A 17814-nucleotide genomic window follows, 5' to 3' on the forward strand; every position below is an offset into this window, starting at 1 on the left:
TGTTAACCAAATACCTTTGACTCTATTGTAAGGCAGAGAACTAGAGAAACAAGCTAGCTGTTGAAACTTAATGGAGGTGAGGTAGTTCTGATATTTAATAAATCAAAAAGACCGGGTATGAGAGCTAAGCATGGGAAGAAACCCTGTGTAAAAAAGAAGACACACAAATGAAATCTGCACAGGGAATAAATAAGTAGCAGTGTTGAATTTATATTCAACTAAAATTTTAGGCAGTTGTTCTGCTGGTACTGATTTTTGACTCTTCTGTTGAGAACTGTGAGGGAAATTTTAATTTAATGGTAGAACTTCAGAGAAATGGACTGGATTGTTGCAAAACTGGGCAGCAACTCAGCAAGACATCAATTTTCTTGCTAAATGTTTGTCACGTGGTTCCACTGACACTGTGGATAAAACTTACAAAAATTTAAAAGTTGATGAATCATTTGGTTTTATTAAATGCCAGTCAAACTTTCTGTTTCTTCAGCTTCCATAATCAGACTCCTACTTTTCCCCCTGACGTTATTTTTTTTTAAAAGATTGATTTTGGAAAAGATTTTAGACTTAGATGAGAATATTAACAAATTTATTAGTGATGTGGAGGACAGAAATGTGTATAATGATATGTGAACAACATGCAAGTATGGAGTCTAACACCATCTTTCCTACTGGACACATGATACATTCTGAGAAGATTAGGAGGAAGGCAATTCTTGCAAGCAATCCCATAAACCACCCAAAGGTGTCAACGTGATTTTGTCTTCTCTTTACATGGAGGGTTAGACTGAAAAACTAGAACTGGGAGCAAAGAGAACACATTGAAAAAGAGATTAAAAGCACATCTTGAAAAAATGTACAATGTCTAAATATTCATTGTTCAATGTTTTTAGCTGATCTGAAGATAGCTCTGAGGGCAGAAACCAAAGCCTGGATGACTTTGCTGGGATATCATTGTAATAAGAAATACCGAATGGAGATGGAAGCAATTTTAAGTTTCATAGAGGAAACTGGCAAGAAGTTAAATCGCAGCATCAAGGATCTGGATGATATAAGAATAGCCATGTCAGCTTTAAAAGAGATCAGAGAACTACAGATTTCCGTAGACTCTCAAGTTGGGCCCATTGAGGTAGTTAACAGGAATGTTGCATGTATGGGTACCGTTTCAACAGATAAATTACTTTCTGGGTTAAAGCTTAACAGTGCACTTTGAAAAGGTACGATTTACTATGTTAAATGCTGGGAGGCAGACTGCTTCATTCTTCTAAACCTTTTTTGTGTGAAGTTCTGATTTGGATAAATGTAAACTTGTTGATGTGAGAGATTTTAGTGGATAGTGGAGAAATTTAGTGATTTAGGTGAAAGGTAGGTAAGAATACAGATATTTAATGCAATAAAGCTTTTGTAACTTTGTGGAAGAAGTCTGTGTGTAAAAAGCATTTCTTTTTATTTTTTTTTGCTTAGCCTACAGAAGAGAGGAAAGCTAATGTTCGGCAGATTATATGAGCGTGTTTCAGAGTGATTGCTTTATCAGCTGTATCATGGGTTGAAATAAACATAAACAGTTTGACTTCCTTAAAGACGTTCCCCTACTAAAATACATTTATTAAACAACTGACAATGTAGGGGCTTCTGGTCAAATGGCAGAATTAAAAGCAGATTGTAACTGTCTCTGCACTCCTGAGCAAAGTATGGATTTAAGAACACCATAGTTTGGCAAAATACACCATTGATTAGATGATCTGTAGAATTTTTTTTCTTTCCTAAGACTTGCTGATGATTCCTGATGGCCCATAATTTTACTGTTAAGGTTGTGTCCTTAATGTTTTAAATTGAATTAACACAGATTTCTTATGTACCAAATATTGACAACAGTAATATTCTGTTTTGGAGATACAAAAATTGTGTTTGCTGTCAGACAAATGTCTTGCACCTGTTTTTTCTGATACTGTTTTCTCTGAGCTGAGGTAAATTACGGAATGCTTATATGTGCAAATAATAGAAAAGAATGCAAATCCGTATTTTGCAGACCACAGCTAAGAAGGAATGTACCTCTCAGTGTCAGAAGCTGTGAAGGTCTCCCTAGGTGTGTGAGGGAACAAAACCAGGATAGTAGTTTAAAGTGAAAAAGCGTATCTGCTGCTGGAACCTTCTGTGAAATTATTATAGGTAATGGGATCTCTTAGGAGATGACATTTTGGAAGTTCTTGCTAAGACCTATTTTGGTTTGCTATGTGATGTGGAGCCAAGGCAAAAGGCGTTGTAGCCAAGCATTCCTAAGCTTCTAGTTCTGCAAGAAGGAGCCTTGAGTCCCTAGGCACCAAGGAGTCATTCTTCAGATTTTCAAAATGGAGGCTGACGTATTTTCCATGTAGTGAGGTGGCAGACAGATACTTGCATTTCATTTTTTGCAATTTGTCTGAAATTTGATCAAACTAGAAAACGTAAATGGAAATAATTCTACTTCATGCAAAAAAATATTCTAATTGAAATGAAACTGAAACCTGTAGACTTAACGAATACTTTAATGGAAATAGTTTTTTAGAGAGATAGATTGCACTAGGGCAAATAATCTCAGAAAGCAGAATGCTATGTGAAAGGTAAGGAGTTAAGGGCAACCAGCTAATTTTCATTTTGATGTTTCTTCCAGTTTAGTATTGGTTTGCCAGATTGTGATAATTGCTGTGTGAAAAGAACAGATTTTATTTTTCTAACAAATCATTCTCTGTTCTTAAAAACTTAAAACATTCGCATACATATGTGTGTAAAATTAACTTCAGTTACCATTTTGTGTATCTTGATCCAACCTTCTGACAGGAATCCTATGCTATGTTAAACAAATATGATCTACCTGTGGCCAAGGAAGAGACAGAGAAGGTGGACACTTTGCGCTACACCTGGGAGAAACTGCTAGCCCGTGCAAATGAAGTGCAGAATGAGCTCATTACTTTGCAGCCAAATTTCAGAGAAGAGCTTATTAGCACTGTGAAGACTTTTACTGAAGACTGTGCACAGTTCTGTTCAGATTATGATGAGGCAAGTGTTTGTGGTATATTGTTTTAGAGGCGTTTCTGAGGAGCGGTGGGAGCATGGGAAGACTGTGGAGTGGACTAATTAATGGAATGTGCCTGTATTGTCTGAAAAATATGTTTATTCTTGTTAATATGGTATTTGAATTTCAGTGCAGGGGAGGCTTTGGTTGTTTTTTGTATGTGACTAGAGCATGTAATGCTGGTAATCAGCTCATAAAGATAAAGACTTGAGACATTTAGGTTTTATAATAAACATGAGCAAATGTGAAGATTTGGATTAATGAGAAATTATGTTAGAGTAAGAAGTATTTTCTGATGTTGGATATAAGTGGAAATGACTTAAGCTCTTATTCTTTCTCAGTAGAATATAAATGAGACAAGCTGAACCAGACTGGTATCATCTTCTAAGTAACGCTGATTTTTACTTGAAAAAGGAGCTATCATTGTCTAGCTTTTACACTATTGTGAAAATCATTCTGCATTAAAGACAATTGCCACCTTTGTTCTTTAAAAAAAAAAAAGAATGCCTGTTCTAGTAGTTCTAGCACTGTTCTAGTAGTTAACTGTGATCTCTTGGTTCAGTTATCTGACATAGGGATGAAATCCTGCAGCTACAAAATCGTTTGAGTTTAGCATTTAGAAAATGCTGATTAGAAATATATTGTGACTATTTTCATCCTCTAAGTCACTATTTAATTTTTTCTTTTAATTTTATTTTTAGAATGGGCCAATGGTGTTTGGTTTAGAGCCTCAGGAAGCCAGTGACAGGCTTACTATGTTTCAGGTACTGTTAATTCTAAGTTGCTTAATACTTACTGCAAGTAAACTAGCAGCTGAAGGCTCTGAGAGTGAATCGGAGTAGTTGAACTAATTTTCGTTGATACACAGTGTTGTTGATTGGACAAAGTCTGTTTTAACTTAATGAAAGCTAAGTTGATATTTTTTACAAAGAATGTATTTGCCATGAATGCTGGTTAAAATTAGATTTTTTTTTTTAGGAGCTAAAAGAAAGGCTGCATAGATAATGAGTAATAATTTCGAGATTCAAGTGTCCTCGTCCTCTCACATTTGGTGTGTTTGGTTATAGACTGTTCTTGTGTTCATTATTGTGTCTTTTTCTCACAAATAGAATTCTGCCCAATCTTCTTCCCCTCACCTTACTTTGTCTTTTAAATGTTTTCAAAGGTTTCCATTTAATCTATTTTTCCTGTTGAAATGTTTCTTTGTTCCACGATGAATTTCTATTCCTGCAATGATGACTTCTAATGGTTTTCCTTTCCCCATAGTGGCTTTCTACTGTGTTCCCTCAGTTATATTGCAATTTACAATTAAATTTTGTTTTTCTTTGCTGCTTAAACAGTAGTAATTCTTACTTCAACCCTTCAATAAAAAAACTGCACTGCATACTTGGAGAAATAGAATTTGTTGCATCTGCTTTGCTTTGCGTATCATGCTCCACCTTTTTCAAGTACAATCTTAACATTTGTTGTTCTATCACTGTGCCACAAGGAGTAAATGGCATCTCCAAGCTAACTAAAAGTTACTTTTCTCATTAAAATTGTTGACAAAACCATTGACAGTGTAAGTTGTTAGTATCTCCTATATATCTTTCCAGTATTTACTGGATTCTAATCACTAATGCAGATCTAAGCATAATGCCAGATCGTGAATAGTTACTTAATTTAATATTTTTTTTTCTTTCTTAGAATCGATTTGATAATCTTTTTCAAAAATATATTACTTATACTGGTGGAGAGGAGCTTTTTGGTTTGCCTGTTACTCGCTATCCTCAGCTGCTTGAAATAAAGAAGCAACTGAATCTGTTACAGAAACTCTATAATCTATATAACAATGTAATTGACACAGTCAGTGGCTACTATGATATTCTTTGGTCAGAATTAGACACTGGAAAAATAAACAGTGAACTTCTGGAGTTTCAAAACAGGTGAGAACTGCCACTGTGGTAAAAATGCCTAACATCCTTTTGGTATTTCTTAAATATGATAGTAATTGGTCAGCACTAATAATCTAAGCATGTACTTGTTCATTGAAACATGAAAAATGTGGATTTTAGTTGAAAAATATATCCTTTACTGACTTCCTATAGTAAAAGAGCCAGTTTACACTGGTCCTCTAAATGCTGAGGATTATTTTTCCTTAGAGAACTTCTTGGTTAACTTCTTTTTTATAGGAATATATGTTAAAATTGCTATTTATTTTGTTCAAAAAGGGAAATTACACTTGTTCGTAATGTTATTCACGGGAGACGGATTGATCCCAGATGTCTAAGACAACTTAGTGAATTGCTGATTTAATTAATAAATTAGTTTTCCTGCAAAACAGGAATATAGTGCATGCACAGGAGCTGAACCTTTACTCAAACTGAGAATCAAATGATTTAAAGAATTAAACCTGCATGTTCTGAGGAATAGTTTTTTTTTTCTGGAGCACAGAGCAATGCCTATCATGAGCCTCACCAAAAGATAAAATCAAAATGTAAAATGCCTCAATTGTTTTTGAAGATCGCTTGGATAAAGTGTATTAGAATTATGCAGCTGCACTCCTTAAGGGGGATCCTGCAGGTGCCTGCCCAGCGATCATTCAATGAAATAGACTGGAAACAGAGTTTCTCGCGTGCATAATCACATACAGAATCTCCAAAACACAGGTGTCGTGAATTTGGAAGGTTTGTGGTGGTCTGGTGTTGAAATTGTATACTGTGGTTAGATGGGTAGTAGAAAGAATGTGTGAAACTGTTTATTTCTACGTAGATGCCGTAAGCTTCCTCGTGGCGTAAAGGAATGGCAGGCCTTTTCTGACCTAAAGAAGACCATTGAGGACTTCAGTGAATGTTGCCCATTGCTTGAGCGTATGTCAAATAATGCAATGATGCCTCGCCACTGGAAGCAGATTACGGATCTCACTGAACATGACTTTGATGTAGAAAGTGAAACATTCAAACTAAGGAATATAATGGAAGCTCCACTATTAAGATATAAAGAGGAAATAGAGGTATTGTGAAGGAAGAAAAATGAATGCATGAAACAATACAATCTTCTTGAATAGTATACAAGTAACAGTAGTAAGAAGGAAAACAGAATATTTCTAAAGAACAGAGAAATAGACTATCACTTCAACTTTCTGTATAAAATAATGATGACAATGTATTGTGGTGTCAAGTCCTCTTTTTAAACCATACAGCTTGGCCCAGGAGTTAATTTGTGAAGGTGCCTTGCTTTGCAACTTGTGAAAAGTAATGAAAATTATGAGAAGTAATCACTGTATTATTCTTTTATTCTCCCCAAAGCTGGCCGTATCATGATGTTATACAGATCGTTAGCTATGATGGTTTACGTTTGTAGTTCTTTCCACTTGATAAATAGTTGTTCATCTGCCTTACTAGGGTTAAAGGAAATACGAGTTAATTTGTATACCAGAGACTTGAACCATTATAGCTTGTTTCAACATCCTATTTATTTTAAAGGAAATTTGCGTAAGTGCTGTGAAGGAGAGAGACATTGAGCAGAAGTTAAAACAAGTGATAGCTGAATGGGAAAACAAAACATTTATCTTTGCAAACTTTAAAACCCGTGGGGAACTACTTTTAAGAGGTGATAGCACATCAGAAACAATCGCCACCATGGAGGACAGCTTGATGGTTCTTGGCTCTCTCATGAATAACAGGTAAGAGGAAAAGGTGGGGAGGAGATAAAAATATCAGCAAGAGAGTTTGTTTTATTGAACGTATCCGTCTTTCACAGAAGAGATGGAAAATAAATATTTAGATAAAAATGAAGAGCTTCCTCGTCCTTGAATTGTTTATAAGCTAGTTCTTACTGTCTGTATTCCTCCAGTGAGTTCTTTTGAAAGCATGTGGATGCAGTTCAGACTTCCTGACAGTTTTCATCAATGCAAGAAAGCGGTGACGAGCATAAAGGGGAATGCTGCCTGGTTGTGGCAGGCATACTGTGGGCAATACAAGCACTGCTACTCTGTGCCATGCCAAAGGTGCTGAAAATCTCAGTCAAAATAAGCTTCAGTTTGTTTGGTTTCACATGCCAAAGCACCTAGATAAAAATAAAGAACACAAAACCTAATCATCAGCCAGATGTTCCAAAGCAAGAGTTCAGCTGATAAGGACCTGTGGGAGTCTTGCAGCTTTCAAGATATTGCATAGTCCCTTTTCAAAACCACCTTTATCTTAGGGTGACATTGAAGTCTTGCTACTGTTCAGCTTCTCTTGGATCAGAGCTGTGCTATGTACCATGTGTACAATGCAGCAAGTTGCAGCTGATTTGGTTTATAGTTGCTAACTAGGTGAATTGAGTCAAGTAAAGGTTTTTTTTCTATACTTTCACTTGGCAAAGTATAAACAGCAAAATTATTCTTCATCCTACTGAGTAATGTGGTGACTTTCAATGGACTTGTTTCCTTCTTGAAATCAAGCAAGTGTCTTCTTTTTATTTTAGATACAACACACCCTTCAAGACACAGATTCAGAAATGGGTGCACTATCTTTCCAACTCAACAGATATCATTGAGAATTGGATGACTGTGCAGAACTTGTGGATTTACTTAGAAGCTGTTTTTGTTGGCAGTGACATAGCAAAACAGCTTCCAAAGGTTTTCAGATGTGCCTTTTTTTCAGTTTGCTTTTCTACATTTTAAGAATAAAACTTGAATGTCATTAATTGATGCAGTAACACAAACTTCATTATTTTTTGTATTTAACAAAACTAGTCTTGCTAAGAAATTAGGTAAACAATGTCAACAGAAGTATTGTGTTAGAAAGAATATTAAAATCATAGTACTTCATCTTTTTATTTCTAGATTGTAAAGTTAACCAATATGTGTTTAAGTGTTATGTCTAGTAGCCTAGCCTAGTTAGACTGGCTTTGTAGTACTTCTGAATCCTTAACTTAAACTTTCTACGTAGCTTTGCAAATTAAAAATTAACTTTAGATTTCAGGAAAAAATCTTCAAATTTGAAGCATGCAATTAAAGTATAATGAGTTTCCTGTCTTTTTCTCTAAAAATGATTGAAAGAGTAAGTAGATAGAAGGCTTGACAGTCAAGTGTGAAATAAACTGTATTGTGTAAACAAAGATTTGTGTTTTTTCTAAGCTGAAAAAATCTTTAGAAGACTGCTAGTGATATTACTGGGTGCCAGTTCTGCAAGGAAGTGCCTTTTCCCTCTTCTCTCTTTTTCCTCTCCATCTCTCCCCTTTCACATTCACCGTCGTGTTTCAACAGGAAGCGAAACGTTTCTCTAACATTGATAAATCCTGGGTGAGGATCATGACTCGGGCTCATGAGACACCTAATGTTGTTCAGTGCTGCATTGGAGATGAAATCATGGGACAGTTACTACCGCATTTGCTAGAACAGCTTGAAATCTGCCAGAAATCACTCACAGGGTAAGATTACTACAAGACTACAGTTTTGGGCAGACGGTTGTGAATTCTGTTAACTACAGAGAGCGATTGCTTGAGTACTGTCCCTCAGATTTTGCAAAGATCATGTTCTTATTCTACTATGAACTCAGCTGAACTGAGCAAACAAGTTAGAATAATACCTCCAAAGAAATTGCTAGCAACTCCCTGATAAGTATTTGGTTTGTGACTGCCCTGTCACTTGCTGTCTATCTCTGTTGAAACAAAAGCTTGTTTCAGCCTAGTTTCAACCCAGAAGGCAGTCTAGATCTCTGTGTCCTTTTCAGACCCTTCAGGAATCTGGGAGTAACTCAGCATGAGACCTGAAAAGCAAGTAACAGACTTAATGCAAAAACACTTTATTTTTGTTCATTTTCTTTGCTTTTTACTGGTGCTTACACTATAGCAAATAAAATCTTTCCATGAAATGATTTCTGATGTTAAAAGAGTACAAGCACATGCCTAAACAGGTGCTTAACATAAAGATATGACAGAGAAGAATTATTGTCATTGCCACTGCTAAAAATTGTAATGATACCTTATAAGAAGTGTCATCTCTAAAGAGGAAAGGATGTATAAATTAACCAAATTCACTTTCCACCCTCACCCCCACAATTATTATTTTTTTTTTTAAATGCAGGTACCTGGAAAAAAAGCGTCTCCTATTTCCTCGGTTCTTCTTTGTGTCAGATCCCGCTCTCTTAGAAATTCTTGGCCAGGCATCAGACTCTCACAATATACAGGCACATCTGCTGAACGTCTTTGACAACATTAAAACTGTTAAATTCCATGAAAGGGTACGTACTGCCCATGCCTCAGTGTTACATTCTTTCAACTTAACAATGTGTGGTTCTTGTTAAAAAAGAAAGCTACTTGGGTGCATAGGGCATTCAACAGTTTTACCAAGCTCATCAACTTTTGATCATCAACTCATCAACTATTTGATGCTGTGTAGGATTTCTTCATTTAATGCTTAGTTTCATATCCTCATTGTTTTCCTATTCTAAATATAGTTTTCCTATTACATCAAACAAAATTTGCGCCAGTACTTAGGTTTAAAAAAAAACATGGAGTTACTGAAATGTCTTGTGTAGCTTAATATAGGCTAGCATCCTCTCAGATCAGCTGCTGATTCTTTATGAGTGTATTTGTATCTTTAGACACACTGTTTGAAGAACGGTTTTCTTACACACTTTACAAGAACAGATAGCAACAATTTTTTTTCCTGTGTTTCTATATATTTTCTTAGAAATTCATTACCCCATGCGTTTCAAATTTGATTTGCCACGTTCCTTAACTTTGGTGCTTCCACTATTTTTTATTGTAAGGCTGTAAATTTTGTTAGGATAGTAACCCACTGGTAATGGGGGAGGGTTTCTTTTACTGTGACTGGGAAGTGGATGTTGTCATTGAAACATAAATGAAATTCAGGAATTGTCAATATACTGGGATTTGTCCTTTTGTTCAGTTGACAGTGTGGTGTTTAAAGCCTATCTGCGCACCAGAAGTCATGATCTCATTGTTTTTACATTTCACTTAACTTGGAATAATTTAGCAGTTACCTAAATAAGTTTAATGGAGCAATGGCAGGAAAATCAGACAGTTATGGTAAGGATAACAATAAATCTCTATAAACACAAAATGTTCTTGCTTTGCTTTTATTAGATATATGATCGTATATTGTCGATTAGTTCACGAGAGGGTGAGACTATAGGGCTGACTAGACCTGTAATGGCTGAAGGTAACGTGGAAGTTTGGCTCAATTCCCTGTTGAAGGAATCCCAGTTGTCACTGCATCATGTTATTCGCCAGGCAGCTGCACACATCCAGGAAAAAAGTTTCCAGTTGACTGAGTTTCTTTCTACTTACCCAGCTCAGGTAATACCATTGTTCAATCGATGAAGAATTGTTCACAGATAAGGTAGCATATTGATGTTTTTTTCTTGTCTTGGCAATCAAAATTGCAGCAGATGTCATAAATGCAAAACTGACATTTAAATTTATTTTAATCACTTCAGTCTTTGAAGTAACACTTTACATATCTGAAAACAAAAGAAGAAAACTCACCCTGAAGTTGTCATTCAAAAATAATGCTGATTGTAACAAGTTAATGCAATGGTGTTAACGCTATTTCTTTACAAGTTTAATACTTGACTACTGTAGTCAAAGTAGTAAAATAGTATGTTTGTTTATATATTCAGGAAAACACTGTATGTTGCTAAAGGTTTGGAGCTGAAAGTAGTGCTGAGGGAAAATTATTTTCTTAGTAGAAGCTTCTTCACTCGTGATCAGGAATATTGTTGGAGAGGGAAAAAAGAGTTGTAAATTATTGAAAAAAATTTTAAATTGAGGGCTCAATTATTCATTGATTACTTATATGAAGTATGTTAATTATATATAGCATTTATATAAAAGCTACAGATTATATTGGACAGCTGTAGGCAGTATCTACAAGACTGAAGTGTGGACTTTAGTATGTGTTTATGAATGGAGTTGGGACACATAAAACAAATGCAGAATGACCTCTGTATAGATGCATGAACAAATAATTTTATATAAATAGTAGCAGAACAATTTCTTTAGTTTATGTTGTCTGCGAATCTACATTTTAGGTGAAAGAGAAAAGATTATGAAGCATGTACTTTTATTTTTCCTAAGGTTGGGTTGTTGGGTATCCAAATGATTTGGACAAGAGACTCAGAAGAAGCTTTGACTAATGCCAGGTACGATAAAAAAATTATGCGAAAGACCAACCAATTTTTCCTGGATCTTCTAAACACACTGATAGATATGACAACAAAAGACCTTAGCCCAGTTGAACGAGTTAAATACGAGACATTAATCACTATTCATGTGCATCAGAGGGACATTTTTGATGGTCTGGTAAGTATTGAAAAATTTGCAAGGAGTTATCAGGTGGTGTCCGTATAAAACAATGTGAAAGGACAAGAACAAAACATTACTATACCTATGAACTCCTGCCTCTTAAGCTAAACATTTATTTTCAAGACTCTAATGATTATGTGACCTGGAGTATTATAGAAATGCTGATGCTGGTACAATCCATGTCTTAGTTTCCATTTAATTAATTCCCTGTTTTTCTCCCCACAAGCATTAGCAGAATTTTATAACGCTTTGTGTTGGTGCACTTAAGTTTGATACCTGTTGCATGATCAGTTAGGGACTTCTCTTTCCTCATAGTGTTGCAAGGAATTGTCCCTTCTCTTACTTTAATAGGAGTTTTGAGGACTAAACAGAATGAATGTAGAGTTGTAGTACAGGAAGAAGTTTGAAGCTGTTATCCCTTCTGTTCTAGTTGCAATAACACGTCTAATTGTTACCTAGGGATTTATTTATTCACTTCACACTTTCTCATGCAGCCACCTGTTAGTAAAATTAGGAAAATGAAAGCATTGTACTGCTTAAACAATCCAACTTAAAAGCTAGCATACCCTTTTATCTATAGGAAGCTCTGAACTTGACTCTGAAATTAAGCTGAGAAAAGAATTGTTGAGTTTTAACCCATTGCTAATAGGCAGACACCTATCTTTTAATTGTAGAACCAGTTGTTTCTAGTGATAATCATCTTCTGTAAAGTATAATTTTTAGATACAACCTGCAGGACATCTTTTAAAATTCTGTTTTAATATTCATTTGGTCAGCTTTGAATTACTCCCAGGTCAGCTGAATTTCTTAACTAATATCTGCACCATGATACTATCTTGAAATACATTTGTTTCCAATTTGCATATGTTTTCATACAATTCTCATGACTTTTTAAAATCAAGTATTACATTATGTTCTTCCTACTCATGTAAAAATAAAATGATAGAGACGAGTAAAAGAAATGGCAGTTTTAATGTTAACTGAACTTAACGACGTTTGTTTGAGGCTTATGGACTGTTCATTTGTATTTAATTTTGACACACTCATCTAAAGCCTGAAGTTCCTTCGTCTTAGCCTAGGTTTCAGGGACAGCAATAACACAATTTTTGTGGCAAAACTCAAGAGAGGGTGTCCACTATTCTTGTGTTATTAGCTGTTCATATGCCTTTCAGTGGCATTGCTGCCTTTGCAGTACTACTTAGATGAGATAATATAAATGCAAAAGTAAATGTTAACCATGAATACCATAGCCTTTTTCCCCCTTTTTTTCATAGTGTTGCATGCATATCAAGAGCCCTATGGATTTTGAGTGGCTGAAACAATGCAGATTTTATTTTAATGAAGACTCTGATAAAATGATGATTAAGATCACTGACGTGGGTTTCACATACCAGAACGAATTTTTGGGCTGTACTGACAGGCTTGTCATAACGCCTCTTACAGACAGGTGAAAAATTCTGATTTTATTCCTTTATTCTTTGCCCCCAAACCTAGGCTTTTACAAGAGCAATTTAGTCACTTGGATGCAAAATAGATTTCTGCAGAGTTTATCCTTCATAGTCTTATCAAAGTCAATAATTTTATATTGAACACGTGAATATCTTTGTTTCTGTGCCTTACAATATGGATAACTTCCAGCTTTTTTTTCTACCACATATTTGCGTGATCCCCACATATGTGATGTGTGAGACTCTGATTCTCATGTATGTGAGGCTAGTATACCTGAGGATCAAGCACATCCAACAACATGCAGAAAGAGATGAAGGACAAAAATAAGTGTTTATGGGTAAGCTAATGAAAACAGCTAAGGAAGAATAAGAAAAAATTGTTCAGCTACAATAGATTGAAGGTCTTTGATCTAGAACAATGTTGAAAGAATTTGAGTCCTATTAACAGAGATGTCTACCTACCTAGCTGGAATAACACAAAGAATGTTTTATAAGCTATCATTGGCAAAATAAGTCATTGAGTGGAGTTTTTTGGTTTTGTTTTTTAAGTATTCCATACAGCAAATTCTGGAGCTTCTCTTTAGATGTAGTTGTTCGCTGGTGTTTTACTACATTGCACATAGAATTTTCATTTATGAAACTGGAATGCCCTGTATGATCAGATTTTAAAAGTGGATGGGAAAGATTAGCTGTCTTTCATTGTTGTGCTCCACAGTATAGCTCAGAACTACTTAAGCTAAACTAATTCAGGAACTAAGCTAACCAAGCTAGATTACGCAGCATTCTCTGTGTGCTTTCTTCCATTCTTGTGATCTTTCAGGTTGTTGATTATTAAGGATTATCTGTTCTTCTACTTTATGTATGAGGACATGAACCTTAATATTACCTGCATCAGAGGCTGAGTGAAGGGTTTTCCTTCTTACTGATTTCAATTGGAATTAGAGGCATGCCTTTTCAGCAGTTTTTTTGTCTCTTTAAATGAGACCTTCCTCATGTAACACACTTCAGTAAGTTCCTCTGGCAGTATGGAGTAAACAGTGTGCTGCAGCCCATTAAGTGATGAGAGCCTGTTGCCTTTTAGATGTTACATCACTTTGGCTCAAGCTTTAGGCATGAACATGGGTGGAGCACCTGTGGGACCTGCAGGCACTGGAAAAACAGAAACCATCAAAGACATGGGACGGTGCCTTGGGAAATACGTAGTGGTCTTCAACTGTTCAGACCAGATGGATTTCAGAGGACTTGGGAGGATCTTCAAAGGTAAGACATAGACCAAAGGTAAGATGTTGGCCAAAAAGGTCAGCTGTATCCTGGGATGCATTAAGCGCAACATAACTGGTCAAAATAAGCGGTTGTCCCACTATACTCAGCATTGGAGTGACCTCACCTCAAGTACTGTGTGCAGTTTTGTGGTCAACAGTGTAAGAAGCATATAAAAGTATTAGAAGGTGACCAAAGAAGAGAAGCAAAGATGGTAAAAGGACAAGAGGACTTTTTGTGGAGTTCAACGCAGAGTTTTACTTTTGCCTGCCAGAGCCTGAAAGGCTTGCATGGAAACAGTCTCACAAAAGAGAGTTTAAGAGTTTGGTGTTTGCCTGCCAGAGCCTGAAAGAAGTTTAACAGAAACAGTTATGCAAAGCCAAAAAAAAAAAAAAAAGTTTATTAAAGCAACAGACCCAGTAGATTTGGAATTGCCAAATTTTGCGTTGATAGATGCACTAACTGTGATAGCACTAATAGCTGATATATAATAGTGAAGCTGGCAAAAAGAAAACTATCCCGAGTATTTTCACTCTATGGTGAGAATGCAGTTCTCACCAAGGTGGCAACTCTGCCTTCCTCTGTGGAGGAAGAGGAGTACAGCCTGTCAACTGGCACTGCTAAGTCTTCAGTCTTTTCTCCCAGTCAGGCATTACCCCTCCTGTCTTTTTATACCCTAACTCTGTCCTTACCTCTTAGGTGATGTTTAGTAATATTTGGGTGGAGAGTTGAGTAACAAAGTCATAGACGTTTAGCACGTACTACTTTTGACTCTTCAGCATATTGAGTGTCATGAATTCCAATATTAATTTTGCAGTTAATTAGGCAAAGGTCTTTGCTCAGACACAGACCTTTAACATTTTCTTGCTTTCTTTGCTTAGCCAAAATAGAACCATGTTATCTTCACAAGACTCTCTCCTTCAGCTATTAATTATGCCAGCTCAAGGAATCTCCACTTGTAGAGATAACGTAGGAATCTCGTTTAACAAACATCTTGGCCCTCCTACTGGAAATCAATTGTCCAGGTGCCATCACTATTCACCCATACAGTGTGTTCCCTGGAAGATATATCAACCTCAGAACATACTAATCATGCCAGGTGTCATTATTGGTTAAATGAGACCAGGTATCATTAAGAAGTGTGGTATAATTACGACAAACACAACCTACTGTATTAGCTTCTGCTACTGGACTCATTCCCTGAATCTCCGGGACAGTGGTATTGCCTGTTGTCAGTTGTATTGCATGTATGCACTTTGGTACAATTCCAGTTGTGATGTTTTGGACTATCCAAGTGAGAAATATTGAAAGTTAGATACCAGACACCCAGGGGATCTTCAGGTGCCCTGACATCTCTTTCCCGGTCACTGTACCACGTAGTTTGTTGCATGAAATGCCAATCACTGTGTTGTGGTGTTCCCTATATATAATAATCAGGATATTCTATGGCTGATAATGGCTATTGTTTTTGTTGCGTCTTAAGATTTCACACATCATAGACCTAACAAGTTCTTATTGGAAAATAAAGACATAGATTAGGCATTCCTAATGTGCACTGTAAACCAAAATATATTGGTAAAATAGAATCATAAACGTAGCCATCTGAACACACTGGTACTGGATGTTGGGATGTCGCTGATAAATAAGGGACCCATTTGGGAGAGTCCGTAGGCATAATGCATTCATGGGGTACCACGAAAGATCTATCTGCCATGTGAAGTTGCCAGTTTCCTTTACAAGATTTCTCTTGTGAGGGTATGGATGCATGCAGATTGTGACACAAACTTGCACTTAAAGTGTCATGTAAATGCACCCACACATTACAATAATTATGGTCACAAACAATATTACATTTTTGTTAACTCTGGCTGTATTAAAATTTTGGTTTACAGATAAGCATAAGGATCAAACATAAAAATACCCGACAAATAAAAATCAGCAGTCCTTGCAGACACTGTAGATTGGTGTAGGGGAGTCAGTGATTCCAGATGCAATTTTCTGGCATCCGAAGTACTTGTGAATTAAAAGGAAGAGTTCTTGGTTGCTATACAACCAGTAGACATTAGGTTAAAATGTAGGTATTATCCATCTATTAATGACTTGATGGATTTTCCTGGAACTCTCTTTTGCCTCCCAAGCGTAAAAGTCTTTGGGGTTAGTGCCACTGCCACTGTCCCAGTCTGAGGCATTTTAACCAGCACTGGCTGGCCTGTATGCTGTAGGTTTCAGGGTAAAGACTGCAGTTAAAGGTGCAGTATTGGTGTTCAATCACCTGAAATCAATTGTATGTCACTGCTGTCCATCTGGCTTTTTAACTAGCTAGACGGAAATTCTAAGAGGAATATGCGCCAGTGACAATACCTCTTTTTTACAAGTCCGTTTACAACTCCTAGAGTGTCCAAATGCACTGCTGCAGGCAGAGTGTATTGCCTCATTCATAATTCTGGACTGGGGCAAGGGTATAGACACCTCTAATAAATTTATAGTTTTAGGCTCACTAGCAGCACCAACCAATGATTTGTCACAGGTTAGCTTCCACTCTCCAGGGAGCCACAAAACAATTTTTGTTGTGGGGTATTCTCTTATTCTGGTAAAATTCGCTTTATGGTGACCAAGCTCTCTATTTAAGTCCTCTGCTGTTTGTTTAGTAATTACTGTAGAGGCTAGCATTGGGGATCTCCTCAACACATCCCTCTCATCCATCACTTGTAGGCAGACTGCTTTTTGCACAGACATGGCAAGATTTGAGAACCCATTTTAATGGGTTTTAATAACATGGGGATCTACCCTTCCACATGGGTTTATGCCACTGGCTCAATAGGCTGCCCCTGTAGTTGAAGAATAATTATCTGATGTAGTAGTTAGAAATACTCCAGGACCCCAATAACCTCCTGCTGCTTCTTTGCTTAGTAAAATCTGGTCCTCCCCCATAAGGGAGACTCACTATGCATATTCCATCTTGGACTCCTGGACACTTGGAATACTTTTCCTCGACCTTGCTAATTCAGACCAAGGAACGAAACACACAGTAATGAGAGCATTACCAGGCCCCTCCTCTGCAATTTCAGTTTTAATTAATGGCTGTGTAGGTACATTTGCAATAAGATCAGAATCTTCCTTCCCCTGTTCATTGCTGTCATTACTACATCAGATATCTCCATCCCATGAATTGGGATCTGCTCAGTGTATTTGCAGATTTGTTTAGCTGAGACAGAAGAGGTATCAGATCTAGTAAAAACCTTAATTTTTCATACAGTTGTTTCTCTTGCTTTTCAGCCGAAGCCAATAGCATTTTAAGTTCCCAATTTTCAGTTGTTAGATTTCGGCATAGCATTTTAAGCTCCTCATTTTCCATTGTGAGCTTTTTTTTTTAATGTAATAAGCTTCTGATATTCCCTTGAGATTCTGACTGTCTGTTGTCAGCTTTTGGTTTTTCTGTTGTGAGCCTCTGACTCTATAGCCGGATTCTGATTTTCTGTCATCAGATTTTGGCTTTCTATCATTAAATTTTGGTGTTCTGTTATCAGCTTTTCTTTTTCTGTTGTTAAGTTTTGGTTTTCAGCCATGAGGGTGTCTGCCCCAGCTTTCCCTTTAGAAAGTGTATGATGCCTCTATGACCTCATTTTCAGACTTTAGAGTAGAATACTCCACATTTGCAACCTGATCTGGGGAAGAACATTCTTTAAATTCCTTTTGCAGGCAAGATAAGCAAGCCCCCAGCACTGCACAATTTCTTTGCCTTTACCTTCTTTAATCTTTTGC

General features: G+C 36.5%; 1 protein-coding gene across 1 annotated transcript in view; it reads left to right on the forward strand.

The window, feature by feature from the left end:
* Positions 1–17814, forward strand: part of LOC104497730 (dynein heavy chain 5, axonemal-like) — a gene marked incomplete at both ends in the record, with an annotated part of 66684 nt that overhangs the window by 22572 nt on the left and 26298 nt on the right. Inside the window, 13 exons of the mRNA XM_010141014.1 lie at positions 888–1123; positions 2812–3030; positions 3748–3810; positions 4733–4971; positions 5798–6038; positions 6511–6710; positions 7496–7649; positions 8280–8443; positions 9099–9255; positions 10124–10336; positions 11117–11341; positions 12619–12791; positions 13874–14052. Coding sequence (XP_010139316.1) covers positions 888–1123; positions 2812–3030; positions 3748–3810; positions 4733–4971; positions 5798–6038; positions 6511–6710; positions 7496–7649; positions 8280–8443; positions 9099–9255; positions 10124–10336; positions 11117–11341; positions 12619–12791; positions 13874–14052 — 2463 coding nt within the window. The remainder of the gene's footprint in view (positions 1–887; positions 1124–2811; positions 3031–3747; positions 3811–4732; positions 4972–5797; positions 6039–6510; positions 6711–7495; positions 7650–8279; positions 8444–9098; positions 9256–10123; positions 10337–11116; positions 11342–12618; positions 12792–13873; positions 14053–17814) is intronic.

Source organism: Buceros rhinoceros, unplaced genomic scaffold (genome assembly GCF_000710305.1).
Source record: "Buceros rhinoceros silvestris isolate BGI_N320 unplaced genomic scaffold, ASM71030v1 scaffold10228, whole genome shotgun sequence".
Lineage (NCBI taxonomy): Eukaryota > Metazoa > Chordata > Aves > Bucerotiformes > Bucerotidae > Buceros > Buceros rhinoceros.